This window comes from Dreissena polymorpha, chromosome 5 (genome assembly GCF_020536995.1).
Source record: "Dreissena polymorpha isolate Duluth1 chromosome 5, UMN_Dpol_1.0, whole genome shotgun sequence".
Taxonomy (NCBI): Eukaryota; Metazoa; Mollusca; class Bivalvia; order Myida; family Dreissenidae; genus Dreissena; species Dreissena polymorpha.
The window spans coordinates 99218466-99233564 of NC_068359.1; the positions used below are offsets into that span (position 1 = coordinate 99218466).

Below are 15099 nucleotides of genomic sequence, written 5' to 3' on the forward strand. Positions count from 1 at the left end.
ACTGTCAATAGACGAATACTCCATAGGGAAATGTCTCACTGTCTCCTACTGGAGGTAAGGCTGGGTGACTCACTGTCAATAGACGAATACTCCGTAGGGAAATGTCTCACTGTCTCCTACTGGAGGTAAGGCTGGGTGACTCACTGTCAATAGACGAATACACGTAGGGAAATGTCTCACTGTCTCCTACTGGAGGTAAGGCTGGGTGACTCACTGTCAATAGACGAATACTCCGTAGGGAAATGTCTCACTGTCTCCTACTGGAGGTCAGGCTGGGTGACTCTCTGTCAATAGACGAATACTCCGTAGGGAAATGTCTCACTGTCTCCTACTGGAGGTAAGGCTGGGTGACTCAATGTCAATAGATGAATACTCCGTAGGGAAATGTCTCACTGTCTCCTACTGGAGGTAAGGCTGGGTGACTCACTGTCAATAGACGATTACTCCGTAGGGAAATGTCTCACTGTCTCCTACTGGAGGTAAGGCTGGGTGACTCAATGTCAATAGACGAATACTCCGTAGGGAAATGTCTCACTGTCTCCTACTGGAGGTAAGGCTGGGTGACTCACTGTCAATAGACGAATACTCCGTAGGGAAATGTCTCACTGTCTCCTACTGGAGGTCAGGCTGGGTGACTCTCTGTCAATAGACGAATACTCCGTAGGGAAATGTCTCACTGTCTCCTACTGGAGGTAAGGCTGGGTGACTCACTGTCAATAGACGAATACTCCATAGGGAAATGTCTCACTGTCTCCTACTGGAGGTAAGGCTGGGTGACTCACTGTCAATAGACGAATACTCCGTAGGGAAATGTCTCACTGTCTCCTACTGGAGGTAAGACTGGGTGACTCACTGTCAATAGACGAATACACGTAGGGAAATGTCTCACTGTCTCCTACTGGAGGTAAGGCTGGGTGACTCACTGTCAATAGACGAATACTCCGTAGGGAAATGTCTCACTGTCTCCTACTGGAGGTAAGGCTGGGTGACTCACTGTCAATAGACGAATACTCCGTAGGGAAATGTCTCACTGTCTCCTACTGGAGGTAAGGCTGGGTGACTCACTGTCAATAGACGAATACTCCGTAGGGAAATGTCTCACTGTCTCCTACTGGAGGTAAGGCTGGGTGACTCACTGTCAGTAAACGAATACTCTGTTAGGAAATGTCTCACTGTCTCCTACTGGAGGTAAGGCTGGGTGACTCACTGTCAATAGACGAATACTCCGTAGGGAAATGTCTCACTGTCTCATACTGGAGGTAAGGCTGGGTGACTCACTGTCAATAGACGAAAACTCCGTAGGGAAATGTCTCACTGTCTCCTACTGGAGGTAAGGCTGGGTGACTCACTGTCAATAGACGAATACTCCGTAGGGAAATGTCTCACTGTCTCCTACTGGAGGTCAGGCTGGGTGACTCTCTGTCAATAGACGAATACTCCGTAGGGAAATGTCTCACTGTCTCCTACTGGAGGTAAGGCTGGGTGACTCACTGTCAATAGACGAATACTCCGTAGGGAAATGTCTCACTGTCTCCTACTGGAGGTAAGGCTGGGTGACTCACTGTCAATAGAGGAATACTCCGTAGGGAAATGTCTCACTGTCTCCTACTGGAGGTAAGGCTGGGTGACTCACTGTCAATAGACGAATACTCCGTAGGGAAATGTCTCACTGTCTCCTACTGGAGGTAAGGCTGGGTGACTCACTGTCAATAGACGAATACACGTAGGGAAATGTCTCACTGTCTCCTACTGGAGGTAAGGCTGGGTGACTCACTGTCAATAGACGAATACTCCGTAGGGAAATGTCTCACTGTCTCATACTGGAGGTAAGGCTGGGTGACTCACTGTCAATAGACGAATACTCCGTAGGGAAATGTCTCACTGTCTCCTACTGGAGGTAAGGCTGGGTGACTCACTGTCAATAGACGATTACTCCGTAGGGAAATGTCTCACTGTCTCCTACTGGAGGTAAGGCTGGGTGACTCACTGTCAGTAAACGAATACTCTGTAAGGAAATGTCTCACTGTCTCCTACTGGAGGTAAGGCTGGGTGACTCACTGTCAATAGACGAATGCTCCGTAGGGAAATGTCTCACTGTCTCATACTGGAGGTAAGGCTGGGTGACTCACTGTCAATAGACGAAAACTCCGTAGGGAAATGTCTCACTGTCTCCTACTGGAGGTAAGGCTGGGTGACTCACTGTCAATAGACGAATACTCCGTAGGGAAATGTCTCACTGTCTCCTACTGGAGGTCAGGCTGGGTGACTCTCTGTCAATAGACGAATACTCCGTAGGGAAATGTCTCACTGTCTCCTACTGGAGGTAAGGCTGGGTGACTCACTGTCATTAGACGAATACTCCGTAGGGAAATGTCTCACTGTCTCCTACTGGAGGTAAGGCTGGGTGACTCACTGTCAATAGACGAATACTCCGTAGGGAAATGTCTCACTGTCTCCTACTGGAGGTAAGGCTGGGTGACTCACTGTCAATAGACGAATACTCCGTAGGGAAATGTCTCACTGTCTCCTACTGGAGGTAAGGCTGGGTGACTCACTGTCAATAGACGAATACTCCGTAGGGAAATGTCTCACTGTCTCCTACTGGAGGTAAGGCTGGGTGACTCACTGTCAATAGACGAATACTCCGTAGGGCAATGTCTCACTGTCTTCACTGAAGGTAAGGCTGGGTGACTCACTGTCAATAGACGAATACTCCGTAGGGAAATGTCTCACTGTCTCCCACTGGAGGTAAAGCTGGGTGACTCACTGTCAATAGACGAATACTCCGTAGGGAAATGTCTCACTGTCTCCTACTGGAGGTAAGGCTGGGTGACTCTCTGTCAATAGACGAATACTCAGTAGGGAAATGTCTCACTGTCTCCTACTGGAGGTAAGGCTGGGTGACTCACTGTCAATAGACGAATACTCCGTAGGGAAATGTCTCACTGTCTCCTACTGGAGGTAAGGCTGGGTGACTCACTGTCAATAGACGAATACTCCGTAGGGAAATGTCTCACTGTCTCCTACTGGAGGTAAGGCTGGGTGACTCACTGTCAATAGACGAATACTCCGTAGGGCAATGTCTCACTGTCTTCACTGAAGGTAAGGCTGGGTGACTCACTGTCAATAGACGAATACTCCGTAGGGAAATGTCTCACTGTCTCCCACTGGAGGTAAGGCTGGGTGACTCACTGTCAATAGACGAATACTCCGTAGGGCAATGTCTCACTGTCTCCTACTGGAGGTAAGGCTGGGTGACTCACTGTCAATAGACGAATACTCCGTAGGGAAATGTCTCACTGTCTCCTACTGGAGGTAAGGCTGGGTGACTCACTGTCAATAGACGAATACTCCGTAGGGCACTGTCTCACTGTCTCCTACTGGAGGTAAGGCTGGGTGACTCACTGTCAATAGACGAATACTCCGTAGGGAAATGTCTCACTGTCTCCTACTGGAGGTAAGGCTGGGTGACTCACTGTCAATAGACGAATACTCCGTAGGGAAATGTCTCACTGTCTCCTACTGGAGGTAAGGCTGGGTGACTCACTGTCAATAGACGAATACTCCGTAGGGAAATGTCTCACTGTCTCCTACTGTAGGTAAGGCTGGGTGACTCACTGTCAATAGACGAATACTCCGTAGGGAAATGTCTCACTGTCTCCTACTGGAGGTAAGGCTGGGTGACTCACTGTCAATAGACGAATACTCCGTAGGGAAATGTCTCACTGTCTCCTACTGGAGGTAAGGCTGGGTGACTCACTGTCAATAGACGAATACTCCGTAGGGAATTGTCTCACTGTCTCCTACTGGAGGTAAGGCTGGGTGACTCAATGTCAATAGACGAATACTCCGTAGGGAAATGTCTCACTGTCTCCTACTGGAGGTAAGGCTGGGTGACTCACTGTCAATAGACGAATACTCCGTAGGGAAATGTCTCACTGTCTCCTACTGGAGGTAAGGCTGGGTGACTCAATGTCAATAGACGAATACTCCGTAGGGAAATGTCTCACTGTCTCCTACTGGAGGTAAGGCTGGGTGACTCACTGTCAATAGACGAATACTCCGTAGGGAAATGTCTCACTGTCTCCTACTGGAGGTAAGGCTGGGTGACTCACTGTCAATAGACGAATACTCCGTAGGGAAAAGTCTCACTGTCTCCTACTGGAGGTAAGGCTGGGTGACTCACTGTCAATAGACGAATACTCCGTAGGAAAATGTCTCACTGTCTCCTACTGGAGGTCAGGCTGGGTGACTCTCTGTCAATAGACGAATACTCCGTAGGGAAATGTCTCACTGTCTCCTACTGGAGGTAAGGCTGGGTGACTCAATGTCAATAGACGAATACTCCGTAGGGAAATGTCTCACTGTCTCCTACTGGAGGTAAGGCTGGGTGACTCACTGTCAATAGACGAATACTCCGTAGGGAATTGTCTCACTGTCTCCTACTGGAGGTAAGGCTGGGTGACTCAATGTCAATAGACGAATACTCCGTAGGGAAATGTCTCACTGTCTCCTACTGGAGGTAAGGCTGGGTGACTCACTGTCAATAGACGAATACTCCGTAGGGAAATGTCTCACTGTCTCCTACTGGAGGTCAGGCTGGGTGACTCTCTGTCAATAGACGAATACTCCGTAGGGAAATGTCTCACTGTCTCCTACTGGAGGTAAGGCTGGGTGACTCACTGTCAATAGACGAATACTCCATAGGGAAATGTCTCACTGTCTCCTACTGGAGGTAAGGCTGGGTGACTCACTGTCAATAGACGAATACTCCGTAGGGAAATGTCTCACTGTCTCCTACTGGAGGTAAGGCTGGGTGACTCACTGTCAATAGACGAATACACGTAGGGAAATGTCTCACTGTCTCCTACTGGAGGTAAGGCTGGGTGACTCACTGTCAATAGACGAATACTCCGTAGGGAAATGTCTCACTGTCTCCTACTGGAGGTCAGGCTGGGTGACTCTCTGTCAATAGACGAATACTCCGTAGGGAAATGTCTCACTGTCTCCTACTGGAGGTAAGGCTGGGTGACTCAATGTCAATAGATGAATACTCCGTAGGGAAATGTCTCACTGTCTCCTACTGGAGGTAAGGCTGGGTGACTCACTGTCAATAGACGATTACTCCGTAGGGAAATGTCTCACTGTCTCCTACTGGAGGTAAGGCTGGGTGACTCAATGTCAATAGACGAATACTCCGTAGGGAAATGTCTCACTGTCTCCTACTGGAGGTAAGGCTGGGTGACTCACTGTCAATAGACGAATACTCCGTAGGGAAATGTCTCACTGTCTCCTACTGGAGGTCAGGCTGGGTGACTCTCTGTCAATAGACGAATACTCCGTAGGGAAATGTCTCACTGTCTCCTACTGGAGGTAAGGCTGGGTGACTCACTGTCAATAGACGAATACTCCATAGGGAAATGTCTCACTGTCTCCTACTGGAGGTAAGGCTGGGTGACTCACTGTCAATAGACGAATACTCCGTAGGGAAATGTCTCACTGTCTCCTACTGGAGGTAAGACTGGGTGACTCACTGTCAATAGACGAATACACGTAGGGAAATGTCTCACTGTCTCCTACTGGAGGTAAGGCTGGGTGACTCACTGTCAATAGACGAATACTCCGTAGGGAAATGTCTCACTGTCTCCTACTGGAGGTAAGGCTGGGTGACTCACTGTCAATAGACGAATACTCCGTAGGGAAATGTCTCACTGTCTCCTACTGGAGGTAAGGCTGGGTGACTCACTGTCAATAGACGAATACTCCGTAGGGAAATGTCTCACTGTCTCCTACTGGAGGTAAGGCTGGGTGACTCACTGTCAGTAAACGAATACTCTGTTAGGAAATGTCTCACTGTCTCCTACTGGAGGTAAGGCTGGGTGACTCACTGTCAATAGACGAATACTCCGTAGGGAAATGTCTCACTGTCTCATACTGGAGGTAAGGCTGGGTGACTCACTGTCAATAGACGAAAACTCCGTAGGGAAATGTCTCACTGTCTCCTACTGGAGGTAAGGCTGGGTGACTCACTGTCAATAGACGAATACTCCGTAGGGAAATGTCTCACTGTCTCCTACTGGAGGTCAGGCTGGGTGACTCTCTGTCAATAGACGAATACTCCGTAGGGAAATGTCTCACTGTCTCCTACTGGAGGTAAGGCTGGGTGACTCACTGTCAATAGACGAATACTCCGTAGGGAAATGTCTCACTGTCTCCTACTGGAGGTAAGGCTGGGTGACTCACTGTCAATAGAGGAATACTCCGTAGGGAAATGTCTCACTGTCTCCTACTGGAGGTAAGGCTGGGTGACTCACTGTCAATAGACGAATACTCCGTAGGGAAATGTCTCACTGTCTCCTACTGGAGGTAAGGCTGGGTGACTCACTGTCAATAGACGAATACACGTAGGGAAATGTCTCACTGTCTCCTACTGGAGGTAAGGCTGGGTGACTCACTGTCAATAGACGAATACTCCGTAGGGAAATGTCTCACTGTCTCATACTGGAGGTAAGGCTGGGTGACTCACTGTCAATAGACGAATACTCCGTAGGGAAATGTCTCACTGTCTCCTACTGGAGGTAAGGCTGGGTGACTCACTGTCAATAGACGATTACTCCGTAGGGAAATGTCTCACTGTCTCCTACTGGAGGTAAGGCTGGGTGACTCACTGTCAGTAAACGAATACTCTGTAAGGAAATGTCTCACTGTCTCCTACTGGAGGTAAGGCTGGGTGACTCACTGTCAATAGACGAATGCTCCGTAGGGAAATGTCTCACTGTCTCATACTGGAGGTAAGGCTGGGTGACTCACTGTCAATAGACGAAAACTCCGTAGGGAAATGTCTCACTGTCTCCTACTGGAGGTAAGGCTGGGTGACTCACTGTCAATAGACGAATACTCCGTAGGGAAATGTCTCACTGTCTCCTACTGGAGGTCAGGCTGGGTGACTCTCTGTCAATAGACGAATACTCCGTAGGGAAATGTCTCACTGTCTCCTACTGGAGGTAAGGCTGGGTGACTCACTGTCATTAGACGAATACTCCGTAGGGAAATGTCTCACTGTCTCCTACTGGAGGTAAGGCTGGGTGACTCACTGTCAATAGAGGAATACTCCGTAGGGAAATGTCTCACTGTCTCCTACTGGAGGTAAGGCTGGGTGACTCACTGTCAATAGACGAATACTCTGTAGGGAAATGTCTCACTGTCTCCTACTGGAGGTAAGGCTGGGTGACTCACTGTCAATAGACGAATACTCCGTAGGGAAATGTCTCACTGTCTCCTACTGGAGGTATTGCTGGGTGACTCGCTGTCAATAGACGAATACTCCTTAGGGAAATGTCTCACTGTCTCCTACTGGAGGTAAGGCTGGGTGACTCACTGTCAATAGACGAATACTCCGTAGGGAAATGTCTCACTGTCTCCTACTGGAGGTAAGGCTGGGTGACTCACTGTCAATAGACGAATACTCCGTAGGGAAATGTCTCACTGTCTCCTACTGGAGGTCAGGCTGGGTGACTCGCTGTCAATAGATGAATACTCCGTAGGGAAATGTCTCACTGTCTCCTACTGGAGGTAAGGCTGGGTGACTCAATGTCAATAGACGAATACTCCGTAGGGAAAAGTCTCACTGTCTCCTACTGGAGGTAAGGCTGGGTGACTCACTGTCAATAGACGAATACTCCGTAGGGAAATGTCTCACTGTCTCCTACTGGAGGTAAGGCTGGGTGACTCACTGTCAATAGACGAATACTCCGTAGGGAAATGTCTCACTGTCTCCTACTGGAGGTAAGGCTGGGTGACTCACTGTCAATAGACGAATACTCCGTAGGGAAATGTCTCACTGTCTCCTACTGGAGGTAAGGCTGGGTGACTCACTGTCAATAGACGAATACTCCGTAGGGAAATGTCTCACTGTCTCCTACTGGAGGTAAGGCTGGGTGACTCACTGTCAATAGACGAATACTCCGTTGGGAAATGTCATGTTGCCGGTCTGAACGTCTGGGAAATAATTCAAAAGGGAAATTGGATTTATTTAACAGAATTTTTACCTAAAACAGAAGCTTAAATTAAATATGAGCAGAAGAAATTTCATCGTATTTTTGTTAACATTTGTGTTATTTCGCATGCCCAACCGAATACTTACTCCATTTAAAGTAAATGTATGTATAAAGTATTTTTCCGTGTAAACGCAAACATGTTTTGAATCTCAGATTGTTGTAATCAGGGTATTAACAGTTCGTTTCCGTTCAAATTTACATTGAAAAGTGCTGTTTCATAGAGTTATATATCTTTTTGGCCAATTCGTTGACATTTATATTTGTTTATTTCGAGTGGATTACTTGATATTTCGGTCCTATGAATTCCAGTCTGGTCTGGCAAGTTACCTCTGTCCACAGGACTTGGAAAACTTTTGTGATATTGGACTTTTGTGGTAAAGAAATCTAAATGCTATCTGTTGCTTCATCCTACAAATCGTAGTTGATGATTTTCTTGCTTGTTTTTATTCTTCTCTACATTTCTGTTTGGCTGGATCAGTTTATAAAATCTGTAAAAAACTTACTATCTTATCTTGCGTTGCGTTCCTTTCTGATATTTTAATCATTTCTGTTGTGGGCTGTTTCAGAGATCAGATGAAGAAAGACAAGGACAAGTCTCCAGATGCCATCAGTAAGTGTTCATCATTCATGAATCAGGCTTTTGCAGCAAGTGCCATCATAAGTACCTAAAATTTTCCTACACAAATATGTCCAAAAATTTAGATACTAAAAATATTTCAGATATACTATTCTAGATATTTGGAGACATGCTGACAATATACCTAATTTTAAGTAATTTATTTCTACAATGAAGCCTAACAATAGCGTACACAATACAATGTGAGTGAATCTGACGTTTATCATGTGAGGCTTAAAAATAGATGAGCCTTGTCTTCAAATGTTTCCAACCGAGCATTATAATATTGTACCTAGATATCAAAAATGTTAATGTACAGAAAAAATGTTTTCAGTTTTTCACTTGAGGATTTTAGGTTTTGGGTTGTTACAGTGAAATACAAAGCATTAAAAAAACGAACTGATTCTATAAACATGCGCTTAACATAGAAAATGTGTGACACTTAATTGTATGCGATGATGTGTTGCCTGATCCCATTCTGTGAATACCGGGCTTAATGGATGTACATAAAGTGTCATCCCAGATTAGCCTGTGCAGTCCACATAGGTTAATCATGGACGACACTTTTCTGCTTTTTATGGAATTTTGTTTAAAATAAGTTTTGTGTAAATGAAAATCCAGTCTAGGCAGGTTGGCTAATCTTGGACGAGACTTGCACATGTTGTAATCCCAGTATTCACAGAAGGCGGCTCATTTATCCGATGTATTAAAGGATACAAGCTGTCAGTGCATGTGAACGAGGAAGATGATGACAAGCAGCTCTGTGTGTCTCACGTGCCTGCCATGCTGCCAGAGGAGTGCAGGAGAGTCGGCGTGACCATCCGCAGTGATCACCTCTCCATAGAACAGCTGCTCATGCAGACCATTGAAGTGCGCACGTTTACAAAGCTGAAGGAACTGTCGTACTCCATACAGAGATTTGTTGAAGGAAAATGTAAGGACAATTATATTCTACATCTTCTCAGATGAGTTTTTATTCTCCTTATAGAGAATTGTGGGAAGATAATGTAACAGAGCTTCCCTTTTTCTTTACCAAAATAAACCATGAAGCGTAAACAATAAAAATCATGTTTTGGTAGAGATTAATTTAGCAAACTTTTAAAGGCGGACAACACAGACATTTAGTGTGACTTCATTTAAGCAGGTATTTGCCAGCAGGGCGAGTTCTTGTACATTTTTACACCCCTCTGTTTACCCAGTGGCTAATGTAGAAAATGTCAGAGTAAGTTTTGCTGTGAAGATGTTTGAATTAGGGTCATGGAAGTGTTTCAGAAATGTTGGCTCTCTCACAATGTTGTGATTGTTGCAGGCGAGGTGAAGGACATCCCAGTGGCCCTGCATGTGCCTGTCCTGTACCCTTGTACGACCAGTGAGCAGCTTAGGATAACCATAGACGCTCAAAGGGGCATGCTGCAGGCAGCGCTCCCGTCTGTAGGTCAGTATGCCGGGTTGGGTGTGTAAACAAGGGTCATTGCTACATGCACCGCAGGCACGTTGCAGGATATATTTGTCCAGCACGGATGGATTTTCAAGTTAATTGGTGGAATAGATGGACAGGTTGAGACAGAGTTTAGCGTGTAAGACCTAGGTCCCTCTTAATTCAAGGTCATGGGTCAAGTCAAAGGTCAAGTTAAGAAAATCATTTCTTAAAAATTCTTCCTGAGAATACCATTGTCCAGCATGGATTTTAAAATAACTGAAAAGAATTGATAAGCATGAGGGGCTGGAGTTGTGTGCACAAGACTGAGGCCCCAAGGGTCACGGTCAAGGTCTGAATTAAAGAATAGAAAAGGTACCCCTTCTTCACCCCTTCTATATTATAACTTGGCAAAATATTAATGGATTTTCAAATAACTTTCATTGTAGCATACTTTATTTGAATGATGAGACAAAGTGTTGCATTGAAAAAACATGTCTAAAGTCAAGGTGTTGAATTTAACGAAATCAATACATCTTGTCCAGTCCTGAAACCAGCACTGATGGATGTTTGAATAACAATGCAGAATTGATAGACATTGTTTGAAAGAGTGACATGCACAAGACCCGGGAAATTAAATCAAAAGTGACAAAATCACAAAGTGACAATAGAAGGTCAGTCAAAAGTAAAAACATAGTCTTTAGCATAACTAAGGTTTTTCAAATAACAGCAGAAGTCACAAAGCCTCTTGAGATGGAGTCACTCACACAAGAACAAAGTCCCTAGCTTAAGGTCAAAGTCACAACTCAATGTCAAATAAATATAGCGATAAATCAATGAAGACTCTGTCTAATCTATACTTGGAAAACACTTTCTTGACCTGTTTTGTCATGTAGTTGTGATCACTTAATAAAAACCAGGGTCCCTGTTGCTGAGACTGTCCCTTTTCTACTGAACCAAATATTCTACAGGGCATGTGTAGATTCATGTCCTTGTAAAATAGGTAATGGTGGAGCTATGATTGCATTTCAATCCTGACTCTCTGTCTTACAGAGTTACCAGTGTTGCAAGAACTGGAAGAGACTTTGAACGGTGACAAGAAGAACATTCAGAAGCATCTGGTCAAACTCAGGTAGGCATCAGTAATTATTCACTGAGCAAAAATGTAGGGGAGTGGCAGTATACCGGATAAACCATACATTTCTTTTATTCCATGGACACAAACTTCTCCCTTTCAGTACTATTACTCTTACAATGTACAATATTCAAACAGACCTGCATTGTTTGCTATGGTGTGTTGTTGTGCATTTTTATTATCTTGTGTTAAAAATTCAGAAGTTATTCCCCCTTTTCAAATGTATCCATAACAAGATTCTTACTTCCTACATCATGTGGCATGGGGGGGGGGTCGGGTGTTTGTCACTATTTTGTCAAGGTCTAGTAATTACTAGAATGTAATGCCTGTTTGTTGTCTCTGATTTCCCAGGTCTAGTAATTACTAGAATGTAATGCCTGTTTGTTGTCTCTGATTTCCCAGGTCTAGTAATTACTAGAATGTAATGCCTGTTTGTTATCTCTGATTTCCCAGGTCTAGTAATTACTAGAATGTAATGCCTGTTTGTTGTCTCTGATTTCCCAGGTCTAGTAATTACTAGAATAAAATGCCTGTTTGTTGTCTCTGATTTCCCAGGTCTAGTAATTACTAGAATGTAATGCCTGTTTGTTGTCTCTGATTTCCCAGGTCTAGTAATTACTAGAATGTAATGCCTGTTTGTTGTCTCTGATTTCCCTGATGACTAACACATGCTGGTTACAACCTTTGGTGCTCTTTGGATAAAATGATAATGGATGAAAGTCTTAATAAAGGATAGTTCTTTATTTAGAACATTTATATTAATGATCCAATTTATGTCTGACATATCTTAATGCATTTTATCCACCTAAGTTAACACATTAAAAAGCATGTGAAGCTCAATCAATGATAATTGATTTTTTTTAAATCGCAGTTTTGAATGTTATGTTCTAAATCAGGAAAGAAATTGTTTCCAGGGTGGCATCTGGTGTGATGTGTTTCAGTGACCCTGACTGAAAGCAACTTTAATTTTAGTTGCTTAAATTGCTTTAATTGCAGTTAGGAACTAAATGTTTATTGTACAACAAATATTACTTTGTAGCTTAATTGCCCATATTTCACCATACTGAAGATAAAACATCAAACTACGAACAAAAAACAGTATTTTGCTGCCGATTAATGTCTGATCTAGCCATTTTGGTTTTTGTGCGAAATGACAAACTTCAACACCATCAGGGTCACCAAAAACATCATGGGACATGCCAGTGTGATTGTGTCTGTGTCTGTTACAACCAGTAAGATCTCCTCTTCAGACTGCAGCTGTCACTGATGCGATGTGAGAGGTCGGTGAACAGCTTGCACACAGTTGCTAGGAGACACCTGCCATTGGTCAACCAGGCAGACCACGCTATCAAGGACCTGCCCAAGCACCGCCTCTACATCACCGTACCCAAACAGAACAACCATCACGTGGTAGGTGCCCAAACAGAACAACCATCATGTGGTAGGTGCCCAAACAGAACAACCATTATGTGGTAGGTGCCCAAACAGAACAACCATCATGTGGTAGGTGCCCAAACAGAACAACCATCATGTGGTAGGTGCCCAAACAGAACAACCATCATGTGGTAGGTGCCCAAACAGAACAACCATCATGTGGTAGGTGCCCAAACAGAACAACCATCATGTGGAAGGTGCCGAAACAGAACAACCACCATGTGGTTGGTGCCCAAACAGAACAACCATCATGTGGTAGGTGCCCAAACCAAACAACTTTCACGTGGTAGGTACCCAAACAGAATAATCATCAATTGATAGGTGCCCAAACAGAACAACCGTCATGTGGTAGGTGCCCAAACAGAACAACCATCATGTGGTAGGTGCCCAAACAGAACAACCATCATGTGTTAGGTGTCCAAACAGAACAACCGTCATGTGTAAGGTGCCGAAACAGAACAACCATCATGTGGTAGGTGCCCAAACAGAACAACCATCATGTGGTAGGTGCCCAAACAGAACATCCATCATGTCCTAGGTGCCCAAACAGAACAACCATCATGTGGTAGGTGCCCAAACAGAACAACCATCATGTGGTAGGTGCCCAAACAGAACATCCGTCATGTCTTAGGTGCCCAAACAGAACAACCATCATGTGGTAGGTGCCGAAACAGAACAACCATCATGTGGTAGGTGCCCAAACAGAACAACCATCATGTGGTAGGTGCTAAAACAGAACAACGGTAATGTGGTAGGTGCTCAAACAGAACAACCATCATGTGGTAGGTGCCCAAACAGAACATCCGTCATGTCTTAGGTGCCCAAACAGAACAACCATCATGTGGTAGTTACCCAAACAGAACAACTGTCATGTGGTAGGTGCTCAAACAGAACAACCATCATGTGGTAGGTGCCCAAACAGAACAACCAGCATGTGGTAGGTGCCCAAACAGAACAACCATTATGTGGTAGGTGCCCAAACAGAACAACCGTCATGTGTAAGGTGCCGAAACAGAACAACCATCATGTGGTAGGTGCCCAAACAGAACAACCATCATGTGGTAGGTGCCCAAACAGAACAACCAGCATGTGGTAGGTGCTCAAACAGAACAACCAGCATGTGGTAGGTGCTCAAACAGAACAACCATCATGTGGTAGGTGCCCAAACAGAACAACCATCAAATGGTAGGTACCCAAACAGAACAACCATCAGGTGGTAGGTACCCAAACAGAACAACCATCATGTGGTAGGTGCCCAAACAGAACAACCATCATGTGGTAGGTACCCAAACAGAACAACCATCATGTGGTAGGTGCCCAAACAGAACAACCATCACATGGTAGGTACCCAAATGGAACAACCATCATGTGGTAGGTGCCCAAACAGAACAACCAGCATGTGGTAGGTGCCCAAACAGAACAACCATTATGTGGTAGGTGCCCAAACAGAACAACCAGCATGTGGTAGGTGCTCAAACAGAACAACCATCATGTGGTAGGTGCCCAAACAGAACAACCATCAAATGGTAGGTACCCAAACAGAACAACCATCAGGTGGTAGGTACCCAAACAGAACAACCATCATGTGGTAGGTGCCCAAACAGAACAACCATCATGTGGTAGGTACCCAAACAGAACAACCATCATGTGGTAGGTGCCCAAACAGAACAACCATCACATGGTAGGTACACAAATGGAACAACCATCATGTGGTAGGTTCACAAACAGAACAACCATCATGTGGTAGGTGCCTAAACAGAACAACCATCATGTGGTAGGTACCCAAACAGAACAACCATCATATGGTAGGTGCCCAAACAGAACAACCATCATGTGGTAGTTACCCAAACAGAACAACCATCATTTGGTAGGTACCCAAACAGATCAACCATCACATGGTAGGTGCCCAAACAGAACAACCATCATGTGGTAGGCACCCAAACAGAACAACCATCATGTGGTAGGTGCCCAAACAGAACAACCATCATGTGGTAGGTGCTCAAACAGAACAACCATCATGTGGTAGGTGCCCAAACAGAACAACCATCATGTGGTAGGTGCCCAAACAGAACAACCATCATGTGGTAGGTGCCCAAACAGAACAACCATCATGTGGTAGGTGCCTAAACAGAAAAACCATCATGTGGTAGGTGCCCAAACAGAACAACCATCATGTGGTAGGTGCCCACACAGAACAACTATCACGTGGTAGGTACCCAAACAGAACAACTATCATGAGGTAGGTGACCAAACAGAACAACCATCATGTGGTAGGTACCCAAAAAGAATAACCATCATGTGGTAGGTGCTCAAACAGAACAACCGTCATGTGGTAGGTGCCTTAACAGAACAACCATCATGTAGGTGCTCAAACAGAACAACCATCATGTGGAAGGTGCCAAAACCGAACAACCATCATGTGGTAGGTGCCCAAACAGAA

At 45.1% G+C, this 15099-nt stretch overlaps 1 protein-coding gene across 2 annotated transcripts in view; it reads left to right on the plus strand.

Moving 5' to 3' along the window:
• The window catches only part of LOC127881015 (mediator of RNA polymerase II transcription subunit 14-like), a 69264-nt gene that overhangs the window by 18579 nt on the left and 35586 nt on the right, over positions 1 to 15099 (plus strand). For both annotated transcript variants that reach the window (XM_052428591.1, XM_052428592.1), the window contains 6 exons: positions 8624 to 8667; positions 9386 to 9607; positions 9983 to 10108; positions 11144 to 11222; positions 12476 to 12608; positions 13198 to 13224. In XM_052428591.1, coding sequence (XP_052284551.1) covers positions 8624 to 8667; positions 9386 to 9607; positions 9983 to 10108; positions 11144 to 11222; positions 12476 to 12608; positions 13198 to 13224 — 631 coding nt within the window. The remainder of the gene's footprint in view (positions 1 to 8623; positions 8668 to 9385; positions 9608 to 9982; positions 10109 to 11143; positions 11223 to 12475; positions 12609 to 13197; positions 13225 to 15099) is intronic.